Source organism: Phocoena phocoena, chromosome 17 (assembly GCF_963924675.1).
Source record: "Phocoena phocoena chromosome 17, mPhoPho1.1, whole genome shotgun sequence".
Taxonomy (NCBI): Eukaryota; Metazoa; Chordata; class Mammalia; order Artiodactyla; family Phocoenidae; genus Phocoena; species Phocoena phocoena.
In genome coordinates this window covers 70486385-70513997 of record NC_089235.1, presented here as the reverse complement: position 1 = coordinate 70513997, position 27613 = coordinate 70486385, and the positions used below count along the sequence as shown (strand labels likewise).

At 44.1% G+C, this 27613-nt stretch overlaps 1 protein-coding gene across 2 annotated transcripts in view; it reads left to right on the top strand.

Moving 5' to 3' along the window:
• The window catches only part of ASAP1 (ArfGAP with SH3 domain, ankyrin repeat and PH domain 1), a 273724-nt gene that overhangs the window by 201515 nt on the left and 44596 nt on the right, over positions 1–27613 (top strand). For both annotated transcript variants that reach the window (XM_065895628.1, XM_065895629.1), the window contains 6 exons: positions 1270–1370; positions 4256–4325; positions 20432–20519; positions 22591–22639; positions 25650–25813; positions 27216–27349. In XM_065895628.1, the coding sequence (XP_065751700.1) occupies positions 1270–1370; positions 4256–4325; positions 20432–20519; positions 22591–22639; positions 25650–25813; positions 27216–27349 (606 nt within the window). The remainder of the gene's footprint in view (positions 1–1269; positions 1371–4255; positions 4326–20431; positions 20520–22590; positions 22640–25649; positions 25814–27215; positions 27350–27613) is intronic.

Here is a 27613-nt window from a genome sequence, read left to right as displayed (position 1 = left end):
GCAGCTTATGAACTGGATATTTTTATTAAATTCTCTTCACTTGGAAAAGAAAGGATCTTCTTACAATTTGTTGCTCTTAGATTTTCTGAGTAATGAACTGGGTTTCACTGAGGTGTTGATTCCCTTTACACACACACACCTTGAGGTTTGTCAGCCCTTCAATCCTGGTGAAATGTGTACCTCATGCTCTTCCATTCAGCTTTTTTTTCTGTTCTCAAATGACCTGAAATGAAACTTGATAAAGATATTTTATTGTCCCATCACCCAAAGTTTATCATGACTCTAAAGGGTGTGTGTGAGAGAGAAATCTGATATTAATTATCTTTACAATGATGTTTTCTCTGTGTGTTACAAAAAGTGCTTAAATTATAGATAATAAGACTGTCAATGAAATTAACTGTATTTTCAACTGTTCTGCCTTTTTTTCTCTTGCTTTTGCCCTTCCTGATCGAAGTCTAGGAGAGTAAGTCAATGCTTTCTGTGAGAATGTATTGTCGTACCTCTGTGTCTAAAGCCCCGTGTTCTCGTCCTACAGTTCGGCATTGTTAGTTTATTTCTTGCATTTCCACAGTGTAATGGCTGCGTCTGGTCATGCAGTCTTTAGAAACGAGGGGGAGCCTCAGTGGATGTTAAATCAAGCTTGTTTGCGTCCGTGTTGTTCTGTCAGCCTTTGTCACCCTGTCACCACGCCATACACTTTTCCCTGCCTTAAAGTCATCTTTTTAAATTAAAAGCATGGTTATAGGTATATTTTTGCAGAGCACTAGTAAGTTACAAAACAAGAATTTTATAGCAATTCTTAGTTCCTCACAGAGGAGGTGTACTTTTCTTTGGGGGTATTTAAGCAGAACACGTGAGGCAGAGGAGGAGTACCTGGAAGAAGATCTCTCGGGATGCATGAGCTTGTCTTGTGGCCCGCTTCGGTTCCTCCAGCCCTTCCTGTGCTCACCTCTGCTGCCAGTGTAGACTGGTTTGAGTCATAGACCAGTCTGTCGCTGCACTGTTGGTTTGAAGTCGAGCTGGCTTCTGAACTAGAAATAGGAGATCTTGACCCCAGGCCTCAGCTCTGCCTCGAACTTGCTTGTGACGCTGGCGGTTGCTTGCCTGCCCAGTTTCCGCCTCTAGAATAAGAACGAGGACCCGACAGCTCTCAGAAGTTCACAGTTCTCTTAGCTCCAGACCAACAGGCAAAGGCTCCATGGCAGAATAGAATCAAGGATTTGAGAACTGTCTCTGGCATTTGTCTAATCTGTGGTTTCTCCTTTCTAGGATTCCCAGAGCCGGCAAGGAGGATACAGCATGCACCAGCTCCAGGGCAACAAGGAGTATGGCAGTGAGAAGAAGGGGTACCTACTGAAGAAAAGCGATGGGTATGTATACAGCCGGCCTGGGGTCCTGTGTGTGCCTAGCATACTTACGGGTGTTAGGAACCTAGGAACCTGTCCCAGCCTCTCAGATAGGGAAACGTACTTACAAGGTTTCCAGTGCACCAGCTTCAGACCTTTAGCACGCTGCTTTCCTCAGTAAGTCTGAGATGTAACCTGCTGTCTTCAGAAGCAGCAGTAGTTGTTCTGTGGTCTCTAAATGGCACCTGCGACTTGTGACGTGCAATTTGAGGAACGCAGGCACTGAGTCGAACTTGGGCACACGGCTCGCTGACTGCATGCTCGCCCACCTCTCTGGTTTCTCCACTGTGGTTTTCTCTGCCAGATGCCCCCCTGGCCGCGCAGACCCCAACCTTGAGAGTCAGCCTTGACTCCGCCCTTTCCTCTTGCATCACAGCCAGCCTGACGACAAGCTCTTCTGTTTCTATTGGGTGGGCCAAAAAGTGCCTTTGGTTTGTAAGTAAAAATAAAGGACACCTTTTTCATTTTCACCAAGAACTTTATTAAACAACGTATTCACCCTTTTGTTCCACTACCTTCTGCCATTTTTCAGGCAACTTTATAATTCCATCTTCCCGAAACTTTGTATCTTTTTGAGCAAAGAGCTGTTCCAGATGCCTTTTACAGTCTTCCAGGGATTGAAGTTTTTTCCATTAAGAGAATTTTTGTAAAGACCTAAATAAATTGAAATCCGAAGGTGCAATGTCTGGTGAATACAGAGGATGAATCAGAACTTCCCAGCCAAGCTGTAACAGTTTTTGCCTGGTCATCAAAGAAACATGCAGTCTTGCGTTATCCTGGTGGAAGGTTATGCATTTTCTGTTGACTAATTCCAAACACTTTTTATCAAGTGCTGCTTTCAGTCGGTCTGATTGGGAACAGTAGTTGTTGGAATTAATCGTTTGGTTTTCTAGAAGAAGCTCGTGATAGAGGACTCCCTTTCAGTCCCACCATATACACAACATAACCTTCTTTGGATGAAGACTAGCCTTTGGTGTGGTTATTGGCGGTTTATTTTGCTTGCCCCATGATTTCTTCCATTCCACACGATTGTACAGTATCCACTTTTCATTGTCCATCACAATTTATTTTAAAAACGGAATGTTTTCATTACATTTAAGTAGAGAATCACATGTAGAAATACGGTTAAGAAGGTTTTTTTCACTTACCTTATGTGGAACCCCAAGCATCAAAGTGATTCACATAACCAGGCTGGTGCAAATGATTTTCAAGGCTTGATATGGATATTTTGAGTATGTCAGCTATCTCCCATATGGTATAATGTTGATTGTTCTCGATTAATGTCTCGATTTGATCACTGTCACCTTCAACTGGTCTACCCGACAGTGGAGCATCGTCCAGCGAGAAATCTGCAGCACGAAACTTTACAAACCACTTTTGACAGGTTCGATCAGTCACAGCACCTTCTCCATACACTGCACAGATCTTTTTTTGCGTTTCAGTTGCATTTTTACCTTTCTTGAAATAACAAAGCATAATATGCCGAAAATGTTGCTTTGTTTCTTCCATCTTCAATATTAAAATGGATACACAAAAATTCACCAATTTTGATAAGTCTTTTTTTAAATGCATGCTGATATGACATTTGTCACATGCAATCTAACAAAACTGTTTCCAATGAAGTTAAAGACAACTAAGTGCTACTAGAGCCATCTTATGCTACTAGAACCATCTTATGGGAAAAACCGAACGAACCTTTTGGCCAACCCAATAACGAGAAGTTATACATGACTTGCTGCCTCTGCTGCCCTGCTCTCAGATGAATACCGTCACCTCTCCTGGACTATTTTGGTGGCCTCCTAACTGGTCTCTCTGTCACTCACTCGTCCCTTCTCCGGTTCATCTCCACACAGCACGTTGGGCTGTTCCCAAAGCCATTCCCCACCTCTCTCTCCAGCCTCATTTGGGCCATTTTTCTCCCTGGTCCTTCCACACTTGCCGTCTTTCTGTTGCTTGAACAAATGATTCTATTTCGCAGTAAGTAAGTAGAATCTTGATTATTTGCTTTACTAATTATCATCCTTTAAAAGAAAGTTTCTTGTTTTCTGATTGTGGATGTGTGCTCCTTGGCTTTATCTAAGACATGTAGATTTTCATTTTGTTTTAATTTGTTTGTTAAAATTGCAACTATTTCTCCTACACATTTCTGGGATCACTGTCAGTTTTGCTCATCATTCTTGCCATGCATTCAACAGATATCTTCTGGGAGTCCTACATGCCAGGCCCTGTTGTAGACACTGGGATGATAACATTGAAACTATAACATTGAAAGTCCTTATCATTATAGAGCTTACATTCTCAACAGGGAGACAGGTGATAACGAAGGAAATATGTTTATACATATATGTGTATGCCTGTAGAAAATTTAGAGTGCTGTTTTATAGGCCTGAAATTTTAACATAATTAGATGATACCAGAATTATCTTAAAGCAGCTTGCTTTTTCAATCAACAGTGTGCTTTAGAAATGTTTATGTAGGTCTGCACATGTGTAGTTGTTTTCTTCTTTTAAACTCCTACATAATAATACTCTGTAGTATGAACGTAACTGTAATCATTTATTCATTCCTCCTATTAGATTTCTATTGTCACTCGTTTCCCATTTTCACTATCAAAAACGGTGCTATAAAAAAAAAAAAAAAACGGTGCTATAGTGAGCGTCCTTGTGCATGCCCACTAGTCTGAATTACCCTCCACCTGGGATAATAAAAGGCAACCAAAATTTTCTGGTTTGTGTGGTTTTTGGTTTGGGGTTGGGGTGTTTTGGTAATGACTGTTACACATCATGACTATGTTATGATAGTTACGTGAACCAGGTACTGTATCAGCTTGTGTTTGACTCCCTCCTTAGGATCCGGAAAGTGTGGCAGAGAAGGAAGTGCTCCGTCAAGAACGGGATTCTGACCATCTCCCATGCCACAGTAAGTGTGTCTGGTAATTTACCAAGCTGTGTCTGTGATGCCTTCTGGCCACGTGGACTGGAAAGCAAACACGTGCTGTAACCAGCCGTGAAAATTTCCCCAGGTGCCTTTAATGTATGGATTAGGTCAGGGAGGTTAGGATATTCCTTTACAAAAGAAATTGGTCCTTTCTTCCTGCTTCATCTCTTGCTCCGCCACAACTTTTTGTCTTCTGCTCCCTGAAACTGAATCAGGTATTCTTTTACTTTATATATAATCTCATCTTTGGGGAAGTATTACTGGTTGTTCTGAAAAACCTAAAGTTTTCTGAATTATAAAGATGGCAGAGGGTGTTGTGTTCTATACATGAAAAAGTAATGTAGGGAATGAAACAATACGTGTTACACTGTTCAATCTTTTTTTTATTGTTACTATTTATTTAAATTACTCAAAAAGCCCCTCAGTATGCTAAAGGATTAAAACATATATAAATAAAACAGTGGAATACTGAAATTTCCTCAATTATGACTCCCCTTATTTTAGGAATAAAGGCAATCTAATAGAAAGTGGAAAATAATAAAGCCAGGTTACTAACATTTACATTCTGTTTCCCTTCAGATTGTTGTATACCTATATATTATGTAGTTATACTTACAGTCTATCAGAATTTTTATTTTTATGCTTCGTATCACCCATTTCCAACTAAAAGTTCCAGTATCGACAAAATCCCTGTACTTGTCAAAAAGGTTCAGTCTTGGTGGTAGTCAAAGACATGCACAGTAAAACAAGGAATTACTATTTTGCCCTTTTAAAAATAGCAAAAAAAATTTTTTTAATCTTAAAGATGCAAAGATTATCGTGGAAGATGTGACAAGTAGGAATGGAAAGAGCAAAGTGTAGCAAGAGTCTTGACAGAGGTGCATGCAGTTCAATCCAGTGATCCCAGCTTGGAGAGGCTTATAGTTAGAGCTCAGTATCCCGTGCCGAGTGATACTCTTCAGTTCTGTAAGCAGTTAACTGCTAGCAGGATAGTAGAAACAAGGGATGAGCATTTATTACACTGGCTTAGATTTACCCCTGTGGAGGAGGAAAGGAAGTGCCACTTATTAAGCACTTCCTCGTGCCAGATACTTCATAAAGTTTATTTCATTTAGTCCTCCCCACAGCCCACGTGGTATTATAATCTTCATTTCACAGATGAAGAAAATAAGGCACAGAGAAGCACCATGATTTGGCTGGTAACTGGCAGAGTTGGAAACTCAGGCTTGGGTCTGTCTAGCATTGGGCCTTACGCCCCTTCCAGGCTGCACTCTCCCCAGGGCACTTAATCAGGTCCTGTTAGTCTCCCTTCAGCCCCTTAACAGACCTTGACACAGAATGTGGTCGGGACACACCTGTGGCCAAACCCTTCCAGGTAGTTGGTTATACATGCATCTTAAAAATTATTGGCCTTTATGCAACTTGAGCGGTTATGTCCTCTCTGTCCTATTCCTCCTGCAGAAACCTTGGGCTGATTCCTCAGAGGTCTTCAGCTTCCCTCAGACAGCCCAGCTGAGATTTTTAACTATCATGCCAGTTGGGACAAGCCACCCATCTGATACCAGAAATCCTGCTGGCAGACTTAGATCAGTTAGTAATTATCACTGAGGCTGTCTAACAGTTAGTCATTTATTCAGCAATGTTTTAATAAGCTTCCACTCTGCCACGTGCTGGACTAGGCATCAAAGATACACAAGTGGAAAATGAGATAACTTTGACCTGCTTATGTTTAATTCCATACACAGTTAACCTTAGGAAACGAGTCCTATGAAGAACTTCTGACAGTAATAACATTAGTTGATATTAAGTAAGTACTTACTATGAGCCCAGTTATAGAAAATGCTTTATACAGATTACCGTATGTAATTGTTGCCACAAGCTACCAGATAAATCTGTTATTAAGAGGGTTTAAGTATCTTGCCCAAGTCCCACAACTGGCAAATGCTAGGATTTCACTCTTAAAGCCTCTGTGAGGGCTTAATGGTTTGTTGGCTAAGGAGGGACTGACCCTACTCATTATTTTGGTGATTAAAATACTTGTGGGGCTGTGTCATAAAGGTTTCTGATCGCATGATCCAAGATCAGAACCACTTAAGGGAATAGATAACACTTCCTGAGTGTACACCCTGGGCCGGGCACTCCTTGCTCTGAGCACATTACCACAGCCCGTCTTACATTATTATTAGCTTCTGTTACTCCTGTTCCATAGATGATGAAACCGTCTCCATTCTAGCCCTGTGTGACAGTTGCAGATTCCCACCATCTAACTTTGACTTTTCAAAAGCACTGCTATCATCCCATCTCATCATTGTCTTCCTGGTGGCTAATGTTTCTGGAATGCTTACCACGTGCCACCAGCGCCTTGATTAATGCGTGCTAACATTTAATCCTCAACAACCCTGAGTTAGAGGTGAGGTTGTTATCTCCATCTTACAGATGAGGGAGCCGGGGCTCAGAGAAGTTCACCTCCCAAGGCTACCCAGCTAACAAATGGCGCGGCTGGGAATCTGGTGCAGGCTGGGACTCCACACACCCGGACGTTAACTCCCCCTCACCTGCAACCCCAGTTCCTCCCCAGCGTGGGGTCCCAGGACACAGCCCTGAACCAGGGGTGCCTAAGAGTCAGTGTTTGCGAGAGGCATGTGCCTGTATGAGCCAACTGGGATTCTCTGAGGGCCTGAAACAGGACGTGACCCCTGAGCGGTGATTCATTTATTATAAGGACAGTACGGTACAGGCAGCCCTGCAGTTTTGTGATCAGAACCTCAGTGTGGCCTGTCTTGGGTCAGGTATCCTATACTCTTGGGCAACTGCAAGGTGGACCTACCTCGGGGCGAGTCCCAGAGGCATCCAGGGTGGTCTTAGGCCTGCAGCAGTCAGAACAGTGCTCTTCAAGTCGCTGGAGCCCCAAGAGGCATTCCAGCTGCTGCGCTGTAAGGTATAGATGGAACGTGTGGTCCTCAGTTGCCTGAATGTGATGGTACCTGGCCTTCAAGTCACTTTGCTGAGCCCAACTCATGTCTAATAGTGTCTGATCTTATTAGCTGAGTTAGGTGTAAGCAGTGTGACCCTCTGAGTTGGGTCTAAATCTTGTGCAAGAGCAGACATAAAAAACGGAGAGGCTCCAGGGGAATGTTAGGACTTCTCCACTCCCGGGAAGTATTCTTCAGGTTAAATGTGCTAAAGTGAACATTTCCAACCATTTGACTTTATGTGGATCCAGAGATTTTAGTTAAAATGTTGCTGTGTGCGCCCTGTCTTCACGTTCTTCTTGCCTTGGATCCGTCTGGCCGTGACAGTCCTCAGTAAGCGTTCTGACAAGTTACGTAATGGCCTTATCCTATTCCATCGATTTGCTTCTCTTAAGAACCTGCTGTGGGAGATCACAAAGATGATCCAGCGAGTCAGCGGCACTGCTCACGTGTAGTTTACATGGCCTTGGGTAGTATGCTGAAAATAAAAACATACGTTCTCTTCCACCCTCCCTTTTTCTTTCCTGCCAAACACGTCATTGTGGCCAAGTCAGCTGTTTCTATGCTTCCTTAAGGCTCTAATCAACAGCAGACATCACATCAGTGGCATTGTTTAGTGGCTAAGAGAATGGACTGTGGCATCTGTCAGATTTGAGTCTGAATCCCAGCTTCGCCATTGACCATGTGACCTTGAGAAAAATATTTAACTCCTAAAGGGGCTCGTAAGGATTAAATGAGATACCATGCTGTGTGTGGGCCACAGTTCCTAGGAGTTGTTGCTGTTAGTGTTACCTCCTCAGATATTGCTGGCGGTACTGAAACCTATTGACAGTTAGTTGGCCTCTCCTGCTATAAACGTTGGAAATTGTGGGTCTACCTCTCCTGCCCCCGGAGCAGCCCAGAGGGAAATGGGATTCTCCACCTAATTTCTGACTGCCTCCCACTGGTCTGTGTTAACCTGTTCCCCACTTTTCAGTGGCTTTAGGCCACACTTTCTTGCTGCCAGTTATATCACTTTGTAGTCACGTAACCTGCTCCCACAGAAAGATCTCTGTAGCCAGCTCTAGCTGGCTTCTCCAGACTTTACAAACACCACTGATCACTTAGAATCAGGTTGAAAGTCAGGGCCAGCAGTTTCCTGGGAAAACATATGGAATTCAGTGATCACTGGAAAAGTGGATAAACGAACTTTTTTGTCAGAAAATATAGGGCCTTTGTTTGAGACTCCTTAACACAGGGGAATTCCTGCTTCTTGAAGGGCCCCAGTCACTTTTGCAGGTTGTTCTTGTCAGGTTGACCAGGAAAGGGTCGGGTATGCATTTAGATTAATGAGCTGCGGTCTGTTGGCTTAACCACATATGCGAGACCTGCTCCAGGGGCCATTCATCCCTCCAACTTACTGTTCTAGGAAGAAATCCACTTTGTGTACGCCTGCAAGATTTGCTCCCATCCCTAGAAGATTTCATCTACAAATTCATTGCTTCATGTACCTGTTCAAAGACATAACTTTTTTTTTTTTTTAGTTTACTGTTTAAAGTAGTCCAGCACTTTGGGAATCAAATTCAGTGAGAATCTCTGAATCTGCTGTAACAATAATATTGATAGTATCTAGTATCTGCTCAGCGCAGGACATGATGTTTGCATTTCAAAACGCTAATTCTAACAAATCTATGGTAAACATTTTAGTCCGCCTCAAAGCTTAAGGATAAAAGTGTTTATATCAAACCACTAAACTATTGCAAATAAATGTCTGTACCCTTGTATTATTTGCTTGTACTTTTTTTACTGAAAGCATTATAGCATATAATAAAACAAATTATCAAAGAAAGAAAGTATATGAATTATAGGTGAAATATTACTTTATTATAATAATCCTGAAAAATTAATTTCAAGAGTATAAGAAGCTTTGCTTCTCAAAAAACCCTTCCTGAATTTATTAACCCCAGTGTTACATATGGGTTGGCAAAAGAAAGATGACTGCCATTTATTGAGCATTGAGAGCGTGCCCTGCACTCAGTCTTCTGCCTACACCTGCAGGGGTGGTTCACGGTCTTCATTTTTCACTAGTCTGGAAGGTCTTAGGAGGTGGAAATTATGTCTTACTCACCTTTGAATTCCCAGTGACTAACACGCTACCTGACATGTAGTTAGTGCTCAGTGAATACTTTTTGAATGAAGTTGCATTTCGTAGATGAAGAAAGTAAGGCTCAGCGAGATTAAATCCCGTGCCCAGGGTCACATAGTCTGTAAATAGCTGAACCAGTTTTCAGACCCCAAAGCCAGTTCTCTTTCCACTCCATGATAGGCCTTTCCTCCGATGCCAGTTTGTCGTGAGGTCTTTGAAAGGTCCATGAAGAATAGTTCTTTGGAATGAAACTCCTTACCTTGTTGTTCAGTCAATCATAGGGTCTCAGGGTAAAGACAGCTCTAAGGGTTTCCAGGAGTGGGGCGCAGAGGAGTCGGGGTCATGAAGATGTTACAGGGGGTCCACGAACTTATCTTTGAACATGAAGACTGATTTTTTTAAAGTCATACATTCTTTAAATGCCTGCAGATGCTCTTATGATTAACACGGTAACAGTCCTTAAATGCATAGCCCCTCCTTGCTCAACACTAAAAATGCTTTCAGTATCACACAGAAGTCCACTGAGGTCTGATTTTTACTCTAAAAGTTTGAGAAGCCAACTGAACCGGACCAGGCGGGGCCTCTTTAGATGATTCTTGGTGGGCTGCATGTTTTAGGAGGATGAGATCCAGAGCATAGCCCTCTGAGTCAACCTGGAATTCAGTGCCTCTTCAGCTGCTTATTGTGTGTGGCTTTTAAGGTACTTAATTTTACTCCTCATTTGTTAAATAGGATACTAACAGTACCTGTCTTTCAGTGTTGTGAGAATTAAATGAGATGATGCATTTAAAGCTTTGTAGAGCCTGGACCCCACTAAGTGTCTGGTAGACCTAATAATTAGTCTCATCATCTGGCTGAGCTGAGGTGGGGTGACAGCATCCAGCACCATGGGGCCAGACTGCCGTGACTGGAGTCCAGGTGACACCGAGTCCCTCACAATACTGCCGGATTCATAGGTGTGTGTAAAGATTAAACGAGTTCATTGATTATAAGGAATTAGAACACAATGTGGGTCGGAAGTAACACTAAATAATTGTCAGCTATTATCATTGCTATTACTATTATCTTCTTCCCTAATGTGTTAACATCTCAATTTTAATTTGACTTATTGGAATTCCTTTGTATTGCTATTTCCTTACCCCTCGAGGTACTTAATGAAGCCGGTTTGGGGCACCTGTCCTCTCAAAGGAATTTCATTTCTTCCTATTAGAGGTGAACAGCACTCCTGACATCTCCAGGGCATTGCACTAAAGCAAGAATCTGATGTCTCTCTCCCTGTCCTTGGGCTCTTTAGACCCACAGACATTTTCCAAGGACTATTCTCTGTGCCCTCCAGAGCCCTGAAGATAACATTCAGCTGCTAGGGCTTCAACAGATGCGCTGAAAGCCCGTTCACAGTGGGCTGCTCCCTGCCTCGAAGTGTGCTTAATAACCTGATTTCTGTGATTGGCCTCTACTGCTTTCTGAGGCTACTCTGGACTCTGCCCAGTTGCACGTCTTTATTCCCATTGTCACTACAAGAAGAGACTATTTTCCTTACGCCCAGTGATTAGAAGCAGCACTGTGAATTGTAAAAGAACGAACTTTGGAGCTAATTAGACCTGGGCTTAAACTCCTGTACAAGCTGTAGGACCTTGGATAAGTTACTTAAGCCTTTGGAGCCTCAGTTTTCTCCAATGTAAAATGGGTATAATTTGCTTATTAAGATGTCTTACTCCTTTCTAAGCAGGCACGAGGCCAGGTATTATGGAAGCAGTGGTGAATTTGTGGCCCCTGGGCTCTTGGAGCCTGGGGTAAACAAAGGCTAAGTGCTGTAAAAGAAGTGAGCAGATGCTGGGATAGGAAATAAGAGGGGCAGCCCCACTGGTGTGGGCAGGGAAGGCGTCTCTGCGGATGGCAGTGATCCTGCTGAGGAGCAGTCCCCGCAGAGCGAAGAGGACAGTCCAGAGTGCCGAGGACAGAAAGCGTGTTCGGAGAACCCAAGAGAAGCCAATATGGGTAGAATGGTAGCACTTTCCTTACTCTCTTTCAAGAGTCATTTGGAGGTTTAATTAAACACTCTTTAAAAGCTATTGCTATCTGGGCTTCCCTGGTGGCGCAGTGGTTGAGAGTCCGCCTGCCGATGCAGGGGACGCGAGTTCGTGCCCCGGTCCGGGAAGATCCCACATGCCGCGGAGCGGCTGGGCCTGTGAGCCATGGCCGCTGAGTCTGCATGTCCAGAGCTTGTGCTCCGCAACGGGAGAGGCCACAACGGTGAGAGGCCCATGTACTGCAAAAAAAAAAAAAAACTATTGCTGTCTAGATGCAAAAAAAAAAAGAGAGAATTCAAGGATGAACTTAAAAAATACTTTATAGTTGGTATAACAAAAATTACAATTTAGCAAGAACCATGAAAAATTTCTGTAGGGCATCCTGAACCAGTGTTTGTAATTCCTATTTGAATTTCTCCCTCCTCCATTGGAATAATAATTCTCTATTTTATGTCCCTTCTGTCGGCTTCAGGTGGTGCCATTTTCCTTCACCTCATCAGTCAGCTCCTCACCCCACTGCCCTGGTGACATGGAGCTCCCTCTCCTCCCCCACTTTTTTTTTAAACAGAAGACCAGAGTTGACTTTCATAAATCAAGTTCAAAATGCAGCCTCAGGTCCTAAGGCACTGGCGTTGAATCTTCTAAATAGTCACAGTGACCAGCAAAAGGAACACAGTTGTTCCACGCAGATAATGTTATTTGGACATACAAATAAGCAGCACTATTTCCAAAACTCAGGCGGTCCCTGTGGAATACCTCTGTAGGCGTCTGCCATATTGCACGTAACAGACCTGACGACACTGACGGTTATTAGAGGGCTTCCCAAACTCAAGGTCCATAAAATATAAGTTTAGAAATCTAACTGGGTATGTTTTACAGGTTGTTTATTCTTCTAAACAATAAATTCAGCAGCGATTTTTACTCGATTTGAATCCTGGAGAAGGAGCTTCTCCTTTTCACTGTTTGAATCCCAAGAGTATGTATTAGCAGCATATCACTTCCATCTGAGTGAATCATTACGCGTGATTGGGAGAGGCTGCAATTGGCTAAATGAATTCAGTGATTTGCAGGCCTGACTGTACGTTAGAATCATCTGGCTTCACTCCCAAAGGTTCTGATTTAGTTGGTCTGGTGCTGAAGCCCAAGGATTGCTTCCCAGGTAATTCTGACGCTCAGCCAGATGGGGAATCCCTGAGCCCCTCCCCCATTGTTGGCCAGTGGTGTAATTTAAAAGGACAAACAGACAGGAGGGGCGGGTAGTAAGGTGGAAACCTGCAGCCAATTTCAAGGACTTCTGTAAGGTTTGTGAACTGGCGTGGACCTCATCCAGAACTCGGCCAGTTTGAAGTCTGAGTCTCCCTACGTCCCTTTTTATTCTAGTTGAGGGTCCTTTTAATAGATGAAGCAATAAAGTCAGAGCAGTGGGCAGGTCTAAGCTCCTCTCTAAGCTCCTCTCCATTTCCTGAGTCCCCAGCGTTTCTGGGCCCTTTAGCCCCCTCTTCCGGTTCCTCTCTGTCTGTCTGGAGTCCCCTCACTTTGCTTGCATGCTCTTTTCATACAGAAGCCAGGGCGCTCTGCTTCCCCTTCCTCCACCCTGCCCATGGCACACAGCCTCAGTTCACCCTCTGTAACCCTCCTGTCAGACTGGATCTGGTGTTCTCTCTGAACCTGGGTGACTTTAACGGGTAACTCTCCCAGAGTTGGTTGCATTTTTAACAAGGAATACCGCCTTAATCTAGAGGGATGTTGATGACAGTATAGAATCTTAGGTGTCAGCTATGTGGACGCCGTTAGAGGAGATATTTGGGAAATAATAGCTATAAAAATAGTAACTACCATGCATTAAGCACACACCCCATGCTAGTTTCATGTTTTCCCACTTAAGTTTCATAGCAGCCTCACAAGGTAGTTGCCGTTACCTCCATTTTAAGGGGAAAAAGTCAAAGTCACACAACCAGCAGGTGCTTGCGCCAGATTTGAACCAAAGAAGTTGAATTCTAGAGCCCGTGCCGCCTCCCACTTGAAGGGGGAGCACCAGCACTTGTCCAGACATTGCCTTGGTTCGTTATCAGCGGAGAAGGCATTGTCTCCCTTCTCTATGACAAGAAGAATTGGGACTCAGGAGAGCTCATGGCTTCAGGATGGACGACTGGGCCTAGACTCAGACCCGGCTCTGATTGCCTCCAGAATTATGTTTTTCTCTCCACTCTACCGTGTACCTTAGAGTATGAGTAGTAAATTGCTTTTGTAAATTAACAGAATATTGTATTGCTCCAGACAAGCAAGCAGGAGCCTCGGTGTGGCTCCATGAAAGCCGGGTATTTATGACAGTGTCTCGTTCTGGCTTTAAAGACCAAGAATTGCACCCGGCATCCCCTTTTGGCTAGTACTCCAGAATCACAAGGGTGTCACAAGGGTGCTGATGCTGCCTGGGCTTTGAGGAACTGCCAAATAAATCTCTCCTGCTTTCATGTTGAGCAGAGATTGTTGGAACCTCTGGACTTGATTCTTAGATGAAGAAGGGAGGGTGAAATTGAAGGATTAAAGTGGTTACCACAGTTAAATAGGAAATGGGAATTTAAAAGTTCTATACTGGGGCTTCCCTGGTGGCGCAGTGCTTGAGGGTCCACCTGCCGATGCAGGGGACACGGGTTTGTGCCCCAGTCTGGGAGGATCCCACATGCCGCGGAGCGGCTGGGCCCGTGAGCCATGGCCGCTGAGCCTGCGCGTCCGGAGCCTGTGCTCCGCAACAGGAGAGGCCACAACAGTGAGAGGCCCGCGTACCACACACAAAAAAATTCTATACTGGCCCAAACGTTCTATACTGGCAAATAGTAGGCACTCAGTAAATGTTTGTGGAAATGACTAAATGATGAATATCTAGCACATTGGTCGGATGAGGTAACATCAGTCCCACTTCTTAATCAGGAGCCCCGATAACCTCTTTTTTTTTTTTTTCCTGTTTACAGCATTGTTTAATGTTGATTCTAGAGTGGAACATACTCTTAGAAGTCGTGACAAGTTCATTACTGCAATAAGAGATTTTCAAGAAAATCTCCACTTGTAAATCGATCTTTCTTGCACATGCACACACGTTCTGCCAACTAGAAATCGGTCCTATGGTTTCAATGGTTGGGAGGTTTGAGGGAATTCCTAGTCATCATACTCTAGGATGAATTGCTTCAGTTGGGTCATCAGTTCCTTCTCCCCTGAGCTGTCTGAAGGCTCACTAAACGGATGGGAGAGCTTTAATTGTGGCTACAAGATAGTAATTTTGGAATGTGGAACAGGTGGAGAATAAGTGCGACTTCTCAGGCGTATTAAGTGATCTGGAAGGGAAAGGAGGGAACTGGCCATTCCAGGGTAGGAAGAACCAGAAAGGGAAAAAGAAGATGTTTTCACTGACTCTGCAAATGTCCCGAGGGTCTGTCTGGACAGGGGAACAGCGTGATAAATGCGGAGAGCTCTGGGAAGAAATTTGTTCGAATCCAAGCTTTGCTTTTTACTTTGTGTAAAACATGGGTCAGTTTATTTTCGCCTTCCTGACCCTTGGTTTTCTCTTGTGTAAAATGGGTACAGTCACTGTACTTAGCCCATAGGGGTATTGCAAGAGTGAAATAATAAAATTTATATACAGTATCGAGTAGTTTAGTTGCTCAGTAAACGAAAACGTCTGTCTTGCCCCAAAGAAACCAAAATGCTTTCCAGAAGCCAAAGTTTTAATGTACTAAAGTTTTGGAGATAAGCTCTTTCTGCAGTGCTAGGTGTTCACTGTGTACCTAACTTCTTGTCAGGGGGTTATTGTGGTTGTTGATTGTGTGCCAAACGTATGTGTCCCTCTAGGGCATGGTAGGTGTCCAAATAAATATTTATTGAACAAGAAATTGAAATGCCTGTAAGAATCTGAACAGCAGTGTTAACAAGCGTTAGCCTAGGGAGTGCAGAGAGCTTTATTATTTTATTTTTACTTCTGTCTACACAGCAGGCTCAGCCTGGCTGGGTCAGGCTTATTTCCCAAGTAATTAATGATGTTCACTTCTTGTTTGTGAAGCAGAGCAATTCAGCAAGATGGTGGGGAGAAATAACTTCATTTCTGGATACTAATTCCAGTAGCAGCTGTTTTCTGCTCACAGAAATATGCCTGCGCTAACGACTGCACGCTTCCAGCAAAATCACTTCACCGCAGTGCATGCCGAGCTGTCTAAGGAGCAACGTGTGGTGTTTTTTCTTTCGGGAGACGCAGAAACATTCGTCAGAATCGACTCATTCTGTTTGTGCACACATTTCTGATGACTTTCCTAGCTGAACGGCATCCTCTAGTTTGGGTGGCAGAGCATTACGTCACAGGGCTAATACCTTCATCACTTCTGTGCAGGGAACATGTCCAGAGCTTCCCCAGTGGAAACATTTTCAAAAACCTGCAAATGGCTTTGCCACATGCTTGTGTAAAAATGAACTCTTCTCTGTATAATGTTAACTGGAGAAAGCAATTTGCAAAACAGTATATACAAATTGAACCAACCCATTTTTTCTAAGAACAGACATTTCACACACACACACGTATCTTGTTGAAATCCAGTATTAACAATGACTGTCTCTGGGTGTGAAAGTGGGATTAACAAGTAACATTCAGTTTTTTCTTTGCACTGTGTCTAGCTCTGAGTGTTTCCTCAGTTAATATGCATTCTTTTAATGAAAAGTAAAACCTGTATAAGGACAAGCCTCAGAGTTTCAGGGAACAGAGCCAAAACAATCTTCATTTTTGAAAGGGTATCAAAATTGTATTTGGGGTAGAGCCCTTGTAGCTTCTGAAAGATGCTGCTCAGTGGAGCCTGCAGCGGCCGCGGGCCCCTTCACTCATCGTTCAGATGCAGAGCCTGGGAGAACCGCATACCAGGTCGAGGTTACTTGGGGAATAATTTATTGAAAGTCTCTTTCTTGCCGTATCTTGAGTCCCTGGCCCCCAGTACAATGACCCTGGCTTTAATTCAGGCGCCCATCATTGCTCATCTGTCTTACTCTCTGGCCTCCTCCACCAGCTGTCCCCCTGGATGCAAGTGCACTGCAGATCTCCTGGGATGGGGCAAGAGTCCTTAGCACCACATGCAGCGCCCTCCCTGCTTCTCCTTCCGCATCACCTACTGCCTTGTCCCTTGCATTCCCCCAGGTGCCTGCACCTGCCCCTCCTCTAAGCCCTCACTCAGGGATGAGGCTGCCTCTGGAGCCTTATGGAAATCCAGCTCAGGCTCTGGGCCCCGCTGGGCACCAGGCACGTCCTAGGCCTGTGGTCGTGTCTGTTTCCCGTAGCTGCTGGGCGGCACAGACCGCCTGTTCTTCATATGTGCTTAGATGTGGTAGAGGCTTCATCGGTATCTTCTCCAATGAATAAGTGAATAGGTGTTTCAAATAGTCTTCTAAAATTTCTCTTCGAGTCAATTTTGAAAGTCAGATGACCTGAGAAGATATTAAAATAGAAGCTAATCTTTGGAACCTTTGCTCTATTTGTAACCCTTATTCTCAGAAGGAGGTGTTCTCGTGGGCTGGGGCTTCAGGCTGCTCCTGGGGGATTTTGTGTGGCTGTCTTTCCCATGGAAGCGGAAAGGAAGGAGGAGTGGGCCTTTGGTCCACTCAACCCTGGATTCCGCTCCAGGCTCTGCTGCTTCCTTTCTAGGAGATTTTAGGAAAGTTGGTTAACCTCTCTGTGCCTCTGCTTCTTCATCTTAGTTAGTAAAAGAAACTTAAAATAGTTCCCTCACAGGTCATACATGAGATAGTATATGTAAGGCCCCTGGAATGCATTCGTTCATTTGATAAATATTTGAGTGCCTGCTGCAGAAAAATGTGTGCCCTTAGTGGGAAGCAAGATAAGAAGTAAATAGGAGTGAGAAGACCCAGGAAGAAAACACAGCAGGGTGCGAAGGGGCAGGAAGTCTAGGGAGGGTGGTCAGGCCAGGAACCACTCCTCTGGGGAGGTGCCGACTGGGAGAGTCCTGGAGGGAGCAAGCAGGAGGTGTCCCTGGGAGGCCAGTGCCCCTCACCGCCGGCAGGGAGAACAGCAGGCCAAGAGGCAGGGGCCAAAGTCAGAAGGAGCCTGGAGGTGGTGCTTGGAGGTCCTGGCACAGCCTGGGGTTTTCATTCAGAGTGTGGTAGGAATCACCAACAGTGAGGACTCAATAAATACATGTTTCCTTTCCTTTTTATCCTTTCTTGTACTTAAACAGTATGAAAGCAGTTCGTAAACTCTTCCACAGTGTTGTAGCCCAGGGCGAGTCATTTAGTCTCACTATGATTTTAGTCTGCCGAACCGCCGGGACAGATTATATCTTCGATAATCGGTATACCTATACATTAGTACTAAATGCCGAGAAAGGACTGTGATATTTTGGCAAGTTACACAAAGCGGGAGTTTCAGTGATGACTAGTGATCCCGAGCTTTCTGGTCCCTTGGTCCATGTACTCTGCTTCAGCATCCTGCTCTCCTTCCTGGTGTTCCTGGGCTCGGTACTGGCCACATCGGCTGCCTCACCTGTCGAAAATTGTGTTCTCTGCTCTTCAGATTCACATTTGGGGTGATAGGTCCTTTGTCTCACTGGCATTTGGGGGGAGAATATTATGTACAGGCAAGACATGTCTGTGTCAAGTGAAGTTCATGTTGACGTGGCAGATGTCAGTCCAGCAGACTTGACAAGCTTCCAAGGGAGGGTCACATGTCATTGTCACTGAAGCTGTGGGTCAGTCATGCAGTGACTTAAACGGTACAAAACCCTTGTCATCAGAAGCTTTCTGGTAATGTACTTGGAAGTAGCACATGCTTTGAAATGAGAGGTGAATGGTGCTGTTTCATTTTCCAGGATCGGTTGATACTTAACTGAATATTTTTCCCTTTTTTAAAATTTTGTCTCTGTTACTTGGTTGTATATGTTGGCTGTTCAGAAGCCTTGAAGTCACAAACATTCGGGAAGAAAAAAGAAATCATCTGGGTAACCCTCTGTCACATTCACACGTGAATGGTGTCTCAAAAATTCTTAAGGTTTTCAAAGAGATTTCTCTACTTAGGTTAAGAAACTTGAAACCTCTTATTATGCATAATCAACTTAAACTTGGGAAGCTCTTCCTCGCGTCTGGCTCAAATCTTCGACAGTTTGAGTTCTGTGCAAATGGAAAACAGCTGCAGACCTTCCCCGATAACAACCCTTCACGACCTTGCAGACCATGATTAAGTCACTCCTCACCCTCTTTCCTCTGACTAAATAATGCCTTTAAACCATCTTCAAAGTCCCCATTTTCCACTCCTTTAATCATCAGTTGATCTTCCCTAAGCTTTTCTGCATCCTCCTTTAAATGTGGATGCCAAATCGGAACATGGTATTCTACAAAGTCTCACCATTAACCAGGCTCGCTACCGTTCCAGCCTGTCAGATGTCTTTGTCGATCATATGGGAAATCCAGCGATTTTATCAACACCCCAAAAGATGAGGGACTAAAGAGTTCGTTTTACAATGGACCCAGCCAAGGTCTGTGGTTGCAGCTGCTGGTTTTGGAGACGGGGGGCCTTTAGCAACCCTATGTCAGGTCTATTCTAAGAAAACGTTTCAGGCCCACAACCTTCTGCCTCCCCATCCTGGGTTTGGCAGTCAGTCTGTACTACAGGAATCCTTTCCCGAGCCCTGGTTTCTCTTAGGCAAAACCGTCCTGTACAGGACTTTACTTCTGGTTTCCATGTCTAAGTCACATGTACATGCAAAGAATATGAAATCCCTGGGGGTCTCGCACTTCCTCCCCCCCCCCACCACCAGAGAGCTTGCTTTGAGAACAGATAGACTCAGGACAAAACGTGTTGCTTTCTGTGTCTAATCTCCTTGAAACCACAGAGGAGGATCTCAGAAGTTGTCCAGGAAGCACAGGAAGATCAACGGAAATGAAGTGTCTGGTGCCCATTATTGAGAGTGAGAGGCTCAGCACGTGTCGTTGAAATATTCTTGGTCATAAGCCACTGATGGGACCTATCTCTACCCTGTCCCTCTCTGCTTTCCCTAAAGACTTAAGTCGGATGTGGGTGGAAGTGTTCCTGGCATGGAGATTTTCGGAATCATGACTGTCAGCTGGGGTAGGCATGCAGGCCTGACTAAACAGTTCATTGCTTATTTCCGCAGACTTCTGTTCAAGCAAAGCCCAGCCCAGGCACTCAGGCACTTCACTCCTTGGTCAGCTCCTTCCGGAAGCTGGCATTCAGCATTGGCCAGCCTGTGATCTTGGACACATGCGGGCAGGAGGGCAAGAAAGAGTTTTGACCGGAATGATTATGTGGCAAGACTCCTTTTAAGTAAAGCCTACATTAGCATGACTATTTAGATACTGCAGGCTCTGTATGAATTATATGTGTGACCAAGAGATTTACTGGAAAGTGATGGGAAATCCTCATCATCTTTCACTCTCTCCAGATTTTGGGGCTCGTTAAGCAATGTCTCATCGCTAGTAGTTGTCCTTGTACTTTTGGGAGAAGTAATGTAAATTTCGTGTTGTAACCAAAATTTGTGGATGCCTGAGACACCGGGTTTGGGGTGATTGGTTACTGGGGTCATTTTGAGTGAATGAAGAAAGTACGCTCAGCTAATTTCACAGGAAGATGCAGTAGTGAAAAGTGCCAACCCTTCGAGCTTGTATATGTGTAGGTTCCAGAAAGGTGCATTTCCATGGTTCATACCCACTCTTCACTGAAAGCGAGATGGATTATCTCGATTCCATTCTGATTAGTAACCAGGATGTTTATACACAGTTAAAAGACATTTAGTAGGCCACCTAACATTTTTTTCCCCCTTCTTTAATGAGATTCAGAATTCCAGTGGGGTGAATTAGACCTTATCAAATTTATCATGACCCTGCACACCTGCCCCACGGGCACTGGGCCTGTGGGGAACAGCTGATGCTGCCGGTAACTTCTCCCTTTCGTCTTGTGTCCAGTCTAACAGGCAACCCGCCAAGTTGAACCTTCTCACCTGTCAGGTGAAACCGAATGCCGAGGACAAGAAGTCTTTTGACCTGATATCACGTGAGTCCGTTTTCTCCCGAGTCAGTTACTGTGCATTCTGCCACCAAGCTATTCCCGTTCTCTAGGTTGGAAACCGCAGCTTTCCCAAGGAGGGCTCCTTGCTGTGTGTACTGCACACGCAGCTCTGAGAAGAGCCCTGGGCCTCTCTGCACGGAGCCCACCTGCAGGTGGGAAGGCGAAACTGTCAGATCTGACTGCAGTGGAGTAGAATCTAGATTTGTGCCATAAACCAGGCAGTTCTTGGCCACAAGTACACAGCTTTGTCCCCCGGAAGGATTTTTGTAAGCACACTCCCATTTCTCTCCTACATCTGCTGAATCAGTCTTCGGTGTGAGGCCCAGACATAGGTGTTTTTTAAGAAGTCCCTGGCTGATTCTGATGTGTAGCTGTGGTTGAGATGCGCAGACATAGACTTGACAACACAGGTGTGCCACTGTGTCTGTCCAGCTGATTTGCAGAATCAGGCCCTGGAAGGAAAAACCATTTCCCTGCTTCCAAGCAGAACCGCCTTCTGGCTTCATGAACCAATGACACCGCGCTCTGTCACTGTCTTATTCCACGGGTCAGAGTGTGTTGTTCTCTTGTGATGAGGTTGTGCAGGGACCCACCCACCCCCCAACCGGTGGCCTGTATTCTCACAGTCTTCAGAGTGAGGGGAGATTGTTTTCCTCCAGTCTGGCTCCCTGTGCTTTCACTAGTCCCATGGGTGTTCACGGTAGCTGAGGGGACATCTCTTTTTAAAGCAAGAGGATGGCAGTGCCGATGAAGTGACTCACAAATATTCTGAAATCCTCCAGCACTGACCCTCAGTGTTCATCCTTCTCTATAGAGCCCCACAGGACAGGCCAACCAACAGCCTATGATCTATGTGTGTAGAGCACAAAAATACTTTCCTGTCCCTTGAAATCCTTGTGGTGTAGTCCTGAGAATGGAACAAACAGTCCCAGCCCAAAAGATGGACTCAGTTGTGAGACTCTGGGTGGAGTCTAAACTGGATTCTACAGCACTTACTGAAGTTCAGATTCCCCATGATTTTTATGACCGTGAGACTTCTTGGGTTACTGATGAGAAATATGAAAAGTTGGAATTATACTGTGACTTGAAAAGTTAAGAACCCCTCGATTTGAGAATCCATAGGTTATTAATAGTAATTATTGAATGTTTAATATGTGCCAGGTGCTTTATAAACATGGGCAAACCTCTCAAAAGCCCTGTCAGTTTCCTGTTTCACAGAAGAAAAACCTGAGACTCAGAGAGGTTCAGCAACTTACGTAAGGTCTCACAGTGGTAAAGCAGGGATTCAGCCGAGACGCTTGGGCTCTAGTACCTGTGGCGTGTTCCTCTCTCTCAGGGAGATGGGGAGGGGGGCCTACCCTGGAGCCAGTCATATAGTGAGTGACGGGCTAGTAAGTAAAGGTGGTAAGTCAGTGGTAGTTCAACCTCAGTATGTAGAAACATTGTAGCAGATCCCACATTTTAAGGAAGAGCTTCCCTCATATACACCTGCCCAAAGTATCCGCGTTAAGCTGCCCTCTCCTTACCTGAGTCACAGCTTGACGATGATCCTCCAGCAAGGCTTGAGCCCTTCTTCCCTGCAGCCTGATTCAACCAGAGAGGAGCCTGGGGCAGGATGTGCCTGCTTGTCAGGGCTGCCCTGTGAGTCATTTATCGTTTCTGGAAAGGAACTTTTTAAAAAGGAAAGCCAGTGAAAGGGAAACTGAAAAGGAAAAGTAGAATACTGAGTTCGCAGGTAGCGCTCTCCGATTTGTCACCGAGATCCACTTGACCAGGTAGGGACCCGTCCCCCTTCCCACTTGTTTTTCAAAAGAAGTGCTAGGCATTCACGTGGTGTTCGCAGTTATTTTGTTGTATTCTTGTTGCCCTTCAGAAGAATTAATATTGACAAAGTGAATCGTGTAACTGCTAAAACAAAATGTTGCAAAAATAAAATTATATTAAAATCCTGCTTTTAATGTGTTCCCCACCCCCCAGGAACTTTCGAAATTTGCATTAATACCTAAGGTATTCTGCTTTCTAAGGTTTTGCTTTTTTCTCTTTTTTTGTATTTTAGATAATAGGACGTATCACTTTCAGGCAGAAGATGAGCAGGATTATGTAGCGTAAGTAGTTCTGAAATAACGGCACGTTATTTCAATGCCTTCCATTGAAAAAGCATCTCTGTCCTGTACAGTATACCTTTAAGTTTTCTTTTTTTTTTTTTTTTTTTTTTTTTTTACTGAGAATCCTGGTGGTTATTTCTCACCTCTGGGCCTTCACATGTGTCTCTCCTCTCTGTCTAGGGTGTTCAGTAAACTCAGGTGCCCCCTGCAAGGTTCTGCTGAAGCCACACCGCCCTGGGGGTTTTGCTCCCTCCCTCCTGCCCCGCACCCACTTCACACCCCTCTGGATCCCCTGGCTCAGCCCAAGCCCTCTGGAGACCTAGAGCTTCTTTTTTTATATCTTTTTTTTTTTTTTGCGGTACGCAGGCCTCTCACTGCTGTGGCCTCTCCCATTGCGGAGCACAGGCTCCGGACACGCAGGCTCAGCGGCCACGGCTCACGGGCCCAGCCGCCACACGGCATGTGGGATCTTACCGGACTGGGGCATGAACCCATGTCCCCTGCATCGGCAGGCAGACTCTCAACCACTGTGCCACCAGGGAAGCCCACCTAGAGCTTCTTGAGGACAAGGACTGTGCCTTCTTCATTTCTAGTCCCATCATCTGCACTTGGGAGGGGTTTATTCAGTGTTCAAGTAGTTCATACCTTTTGCCTTCTCTCTGGGTGCTGGTGGTAGTGATGGGAGCGGGGGGGACTTGGTTTTGATGAAGACGTCCTGGCATCCTGCACAGAAAGATGTTTATTTTCCTCCAAGTTACACGGAGGAATTTTCACTGCCTCATTGAGTTGTTTTCTCATGTGAAAGTGTCCAGTGAATTGAACAGAGAAATCCTTTCTCATCTGACTGTGGAAGGAGGCAGGTACAGCAGAAGAGCAGCTGCGTGTTTAAAGGCAGGCAGACTTGACTCTAGTCCAGAATCTGCCCGGTAGTGACTTTGTGACCTTGGAAAGATCGTCCCACCTCAGCCTTCTTGTCAGTAAGATGGGTTCTAGCCCTCGCTTGCAGGATTTTGAGACTTGAGGTCAAATGTGTAAAGCTTCTCATACAGTGCCCGTTTGTTTTTTTTTTTTACTCCTGTAAACTCAAAGTGACTTTTAAAGTATTAAAACACCATTATGCACTATTTTGTTTCTTAATACTTTTTTTGTATGCCTGTTACTTTAAAATAATTTTAAAGTTTTTTGAAGAATTGTCAGAAATAGTTGCTTTAATTCTTGACCCTTTTGAAATGTAGCCATTTCACCAAATTTGAATTATTCCTCCAGAAAATGAATTGTACTTTAAATATGTATTTTCAGATTATCATGGCAAACGTTTTTAATTTCTTTGTCAGGAGTTTTCAAATAAAGAGGCAAATGTGGCATAAGAAAAGGAACTCTGAAAAAAGGGTGTTAACAGAACTGTTTCCTTTTCCCAGTCTGACACCAGTCCCACTCTAGGGCCTTGGACAAGTCCCTGAATCTCTCTATAGGCTCCTGTTTCTTTAAAGCATTGTAAACTCTAACTCAGAGGCTTGTTGGAGGATTATATTTCAGAAATTATAAGTATGTGGCATGTAGTAGATACTGGTAATATCAGATAGCCAAAATCTCAGGATGCCTAAGGAAAGCAAAATAGAGGCTTCTGCAGTCAAGTGAAAACTCCAGCAGCATCAGTGCTGCTGTTAAGTGCACAGTGATCTGCCCTGTGGAACCCAGATTCTTGACTTGTTTTTAAGAGAACAATTTCTAGTTTATAACTTGAGACTACTGATAGAAAAAATATTATTTAACTTAAAAGGTATTAAATGCCCACCCCATCCCCTCCATTCCTGAACAGTTGTTGGGTTTTCTGCTTCATAGCAGAAAAGCTAAGCTGTGCGATCCTTTTTCTCACAACAGTGAGGGTGAGCGCCACCTAGAGTCAAAGGTATGACTTGCAGTTCACCTATTCCAGGTATTAATACTTTGCTTTGGTTTTTAATCCTCATTGCTGTCTCTATTACTTATTCAGATGAAATGAAAAACATTTCTAAACCACCGTTTGTTCTCATTTTCTTGTTGATTTTCTTCTAAAAATGTTAATTCGGCTTTGGTTCCTCATTCATGAAAGTAATACAACTCATTATAGATTCAAACAATTACAGAAAAATAGTCAAGTGTTCCATCTGTTTTTTTCTACAAAAAATCACTCAGAGACAACCAGTATTTTGGTAAGTTTCTTTCTATCCCTTTTTCCCCCAAACAAAATATATAATTCACAAATACATTTAAATTTGAGATTATGTCATATGACAGTTTTTTTCCTTTTTATTTCACAAAACATTGTGATCATTTCCCCAAAGTCATCCAAAAATTAGTTAGAAACTTAAATTTCAATACCTGGTTAACTAGTCCACTTTGTGATTATTTCAGGCTTTGTTAATCAACCCCTGTTATTGCGTATTTAGGTTGTTTTACACATAGATTAGTAGCAAAGGGTTATTTTGTTGGGTACATATTGTGGTCATGCTGTACATATATTTTAATAGCCTGCACTTCTCATTTCATAAAATAAACATCATGTGTTTCCATTGTTAATGTACCTTTTTCATAAGCATGAATCTTCATGGAAAATGAAATACCCCTTCACTTTCACTTTTAAGTGCCCCCGCTGACATGGACTCCCAGGAAACAATGCCTTTTGCTAAACTCCCTTTCCTGCCTCCTATTCCTTTCTCACCTGTTCTTTCTCATCCTTGCACTAGGCTGGTCCCACTCTGAGTCCTCTTCGTTCTGACGTTCCCTTTATATTCTGTCTCCGTGGAAACGCAGGCGCCTGTGTATTCACGCAAGCCCTTGGTCATTGATACCCTCTCATCTGTTCCTCTCATCTCGCTAGCTCTCTCCTGTGTGTTGTTTTCCATTCTTTGTACTGCTATGGGGAGGTCTCTTTTGCCAGTTCAGCATGAAAACAGATTCTTTTGCAGGGGAAGGAGAATGCAATGGCCAACCAGGCTCTTATGTCTCCTCCTCCTGTTTCTGACAACAGGTGGATATCAGTGCTGACAAACAGCAAAGAAGAGGCCCTCACCATGGCCTTCCGTGGAGAGCAGAGCACGGGGGAGAACAGCCTGGAGGACCTGACGAAAGCCATCATTGAGGACGTCCAGCGGCTCCCAGGCAATGATGTCTGCTGCGACTGCGGCTCGTCAGGTATCTGCCCCCAGACTTGAGCCGCTTGTTAAACATCCCTTCTCTTCCTGTAGAATATAAATGAGCATGTTATTAAAATGCCTTAATCTCCTTGTGGACACAGACACATGTATGCCCTAGAGGTGGGTGAATTGTCCCACCTCTGAGTGCTTTCACCCCTGCCGTTTGCTCTACCTGGGAAGCCCTCGCCTGCTCTCCCTAAATGGCACCTGCCAAAATGCCACCTTTCCTGTAAGGTCCAGTTAAATGGACAGTAAGGGGTGAGCACTGGACACGGAGTCCATCATCCTGGTTTGGAATCACCCGCCCGCTTCTCAGAGCCTGGACGACCTCATACTAAGTCCCTTTACTATTCTGATCTTCAGTTTCCTCATCCTGAAAGTGGGATAACAAACCTCAGCTGTTATGAGGGTGTAGTGAAATGGCGTATATGACATTGGCTGGCACACGGTACCTTTCCTTCCGTTCGGTAAAACCTCCCCAACCTCTGTATCACACTGGTGTCCCCTTGCTCCAAATTTCTGTTCTCAAATGGCATCTGTGTTACTTAGGTATTGACAGTAGCTAACATTGATCGAATGCTTACGTTATAATAAGGATTGTGATATTTGTTTTGCTGGTCTTTACGTACTGAATCATCGCAGAATCTCTGTGAGCAAGATAACTAAAATTATCCCCATTTCACAGACGAGAAAACTGGGGGAATCAGAGAAGTTGATTGACTTGCCTGAGGTCACACATCTAGTAGGGGTCAGAATGTCGTGCAAACCTATCCTTAAGCATTATGATCTCCTTTTTAATTGTTTTACTAGTGCAGATGGGCTCCTGTATACAACAGGCCATAAGCACCTCAGAGGCAAGTCTCACATCTTCTGCTTTTGTGTACGTGTGTGACAGTGACTGACACAGTGTCAGGGTATGGCAGAGGAGGCTCTGCTCTGGGGCTCTTGGGGGTTGTAGAAAAAGCTATCTTATTACCAAGAGGTGCTTGTGCAGAAGCCATAACCAGGATGACGGGTTAAGTTGGGTTGTAGCGTGGAGGTTAACGATGGCTGTAGAACCCAGTCCCTTGTGAGCTGTACTTAGAAGGCCTTTAATCTATCACTGTCAGGATGTTTCCTCGGCCTCCTGGGCAAAGTCTTTCTCACATTTTCACAAAAATAAAGCACTGAATTTTATTTTCAATTCAGTATTGAAGGGATAGTTTTAAAATTTGTCTTAAAATTTGCTCTCTAACAAGCTATTAGTTTTTGTAATAGCCCCTAGGCTAAACTGCAAGCATCCATTTCTTCCATTAAAATTTTTCCCTTATAGTTTTTAACAAATTTTACTACTGTTTTAGCTTCCTCTGTAGTTGGCACACTAAAAATTAGATATCTTGTCTTCAAAATCCTTTCCACAGAACCCACCTGGCTTTCAACCAACTTGGGGATTTTGACCTGCATAGAATGTTCCGGCATCCATAGGGAAATGGGGGTTCATATTTCCCGCATTCAGTCTTTGGAACTAGACAAATTAGGAACTTCTGAACTCTTGGTAAGTAGTGACCTGTCATGAATATATTTAGTATATTGCTTTGGGGTTTTTTGTTTCTGCTGAGTGCAAAGAATTCTAGTTCCTGAATTTAGTGAATTTAAATAGGTATTTAAAATGTAAATTTTGTGGTATGTAACATTGACTGTTTCTACTTCCTGATTGAAGAACTGGCGAATCATACATTTCTATAATTAGCTCCACTGAATGGCTCTTTTCTTCTAGGATAGGCTTTTTCAAAGCTGCTTTTCTTCTTTTGGAATAGTT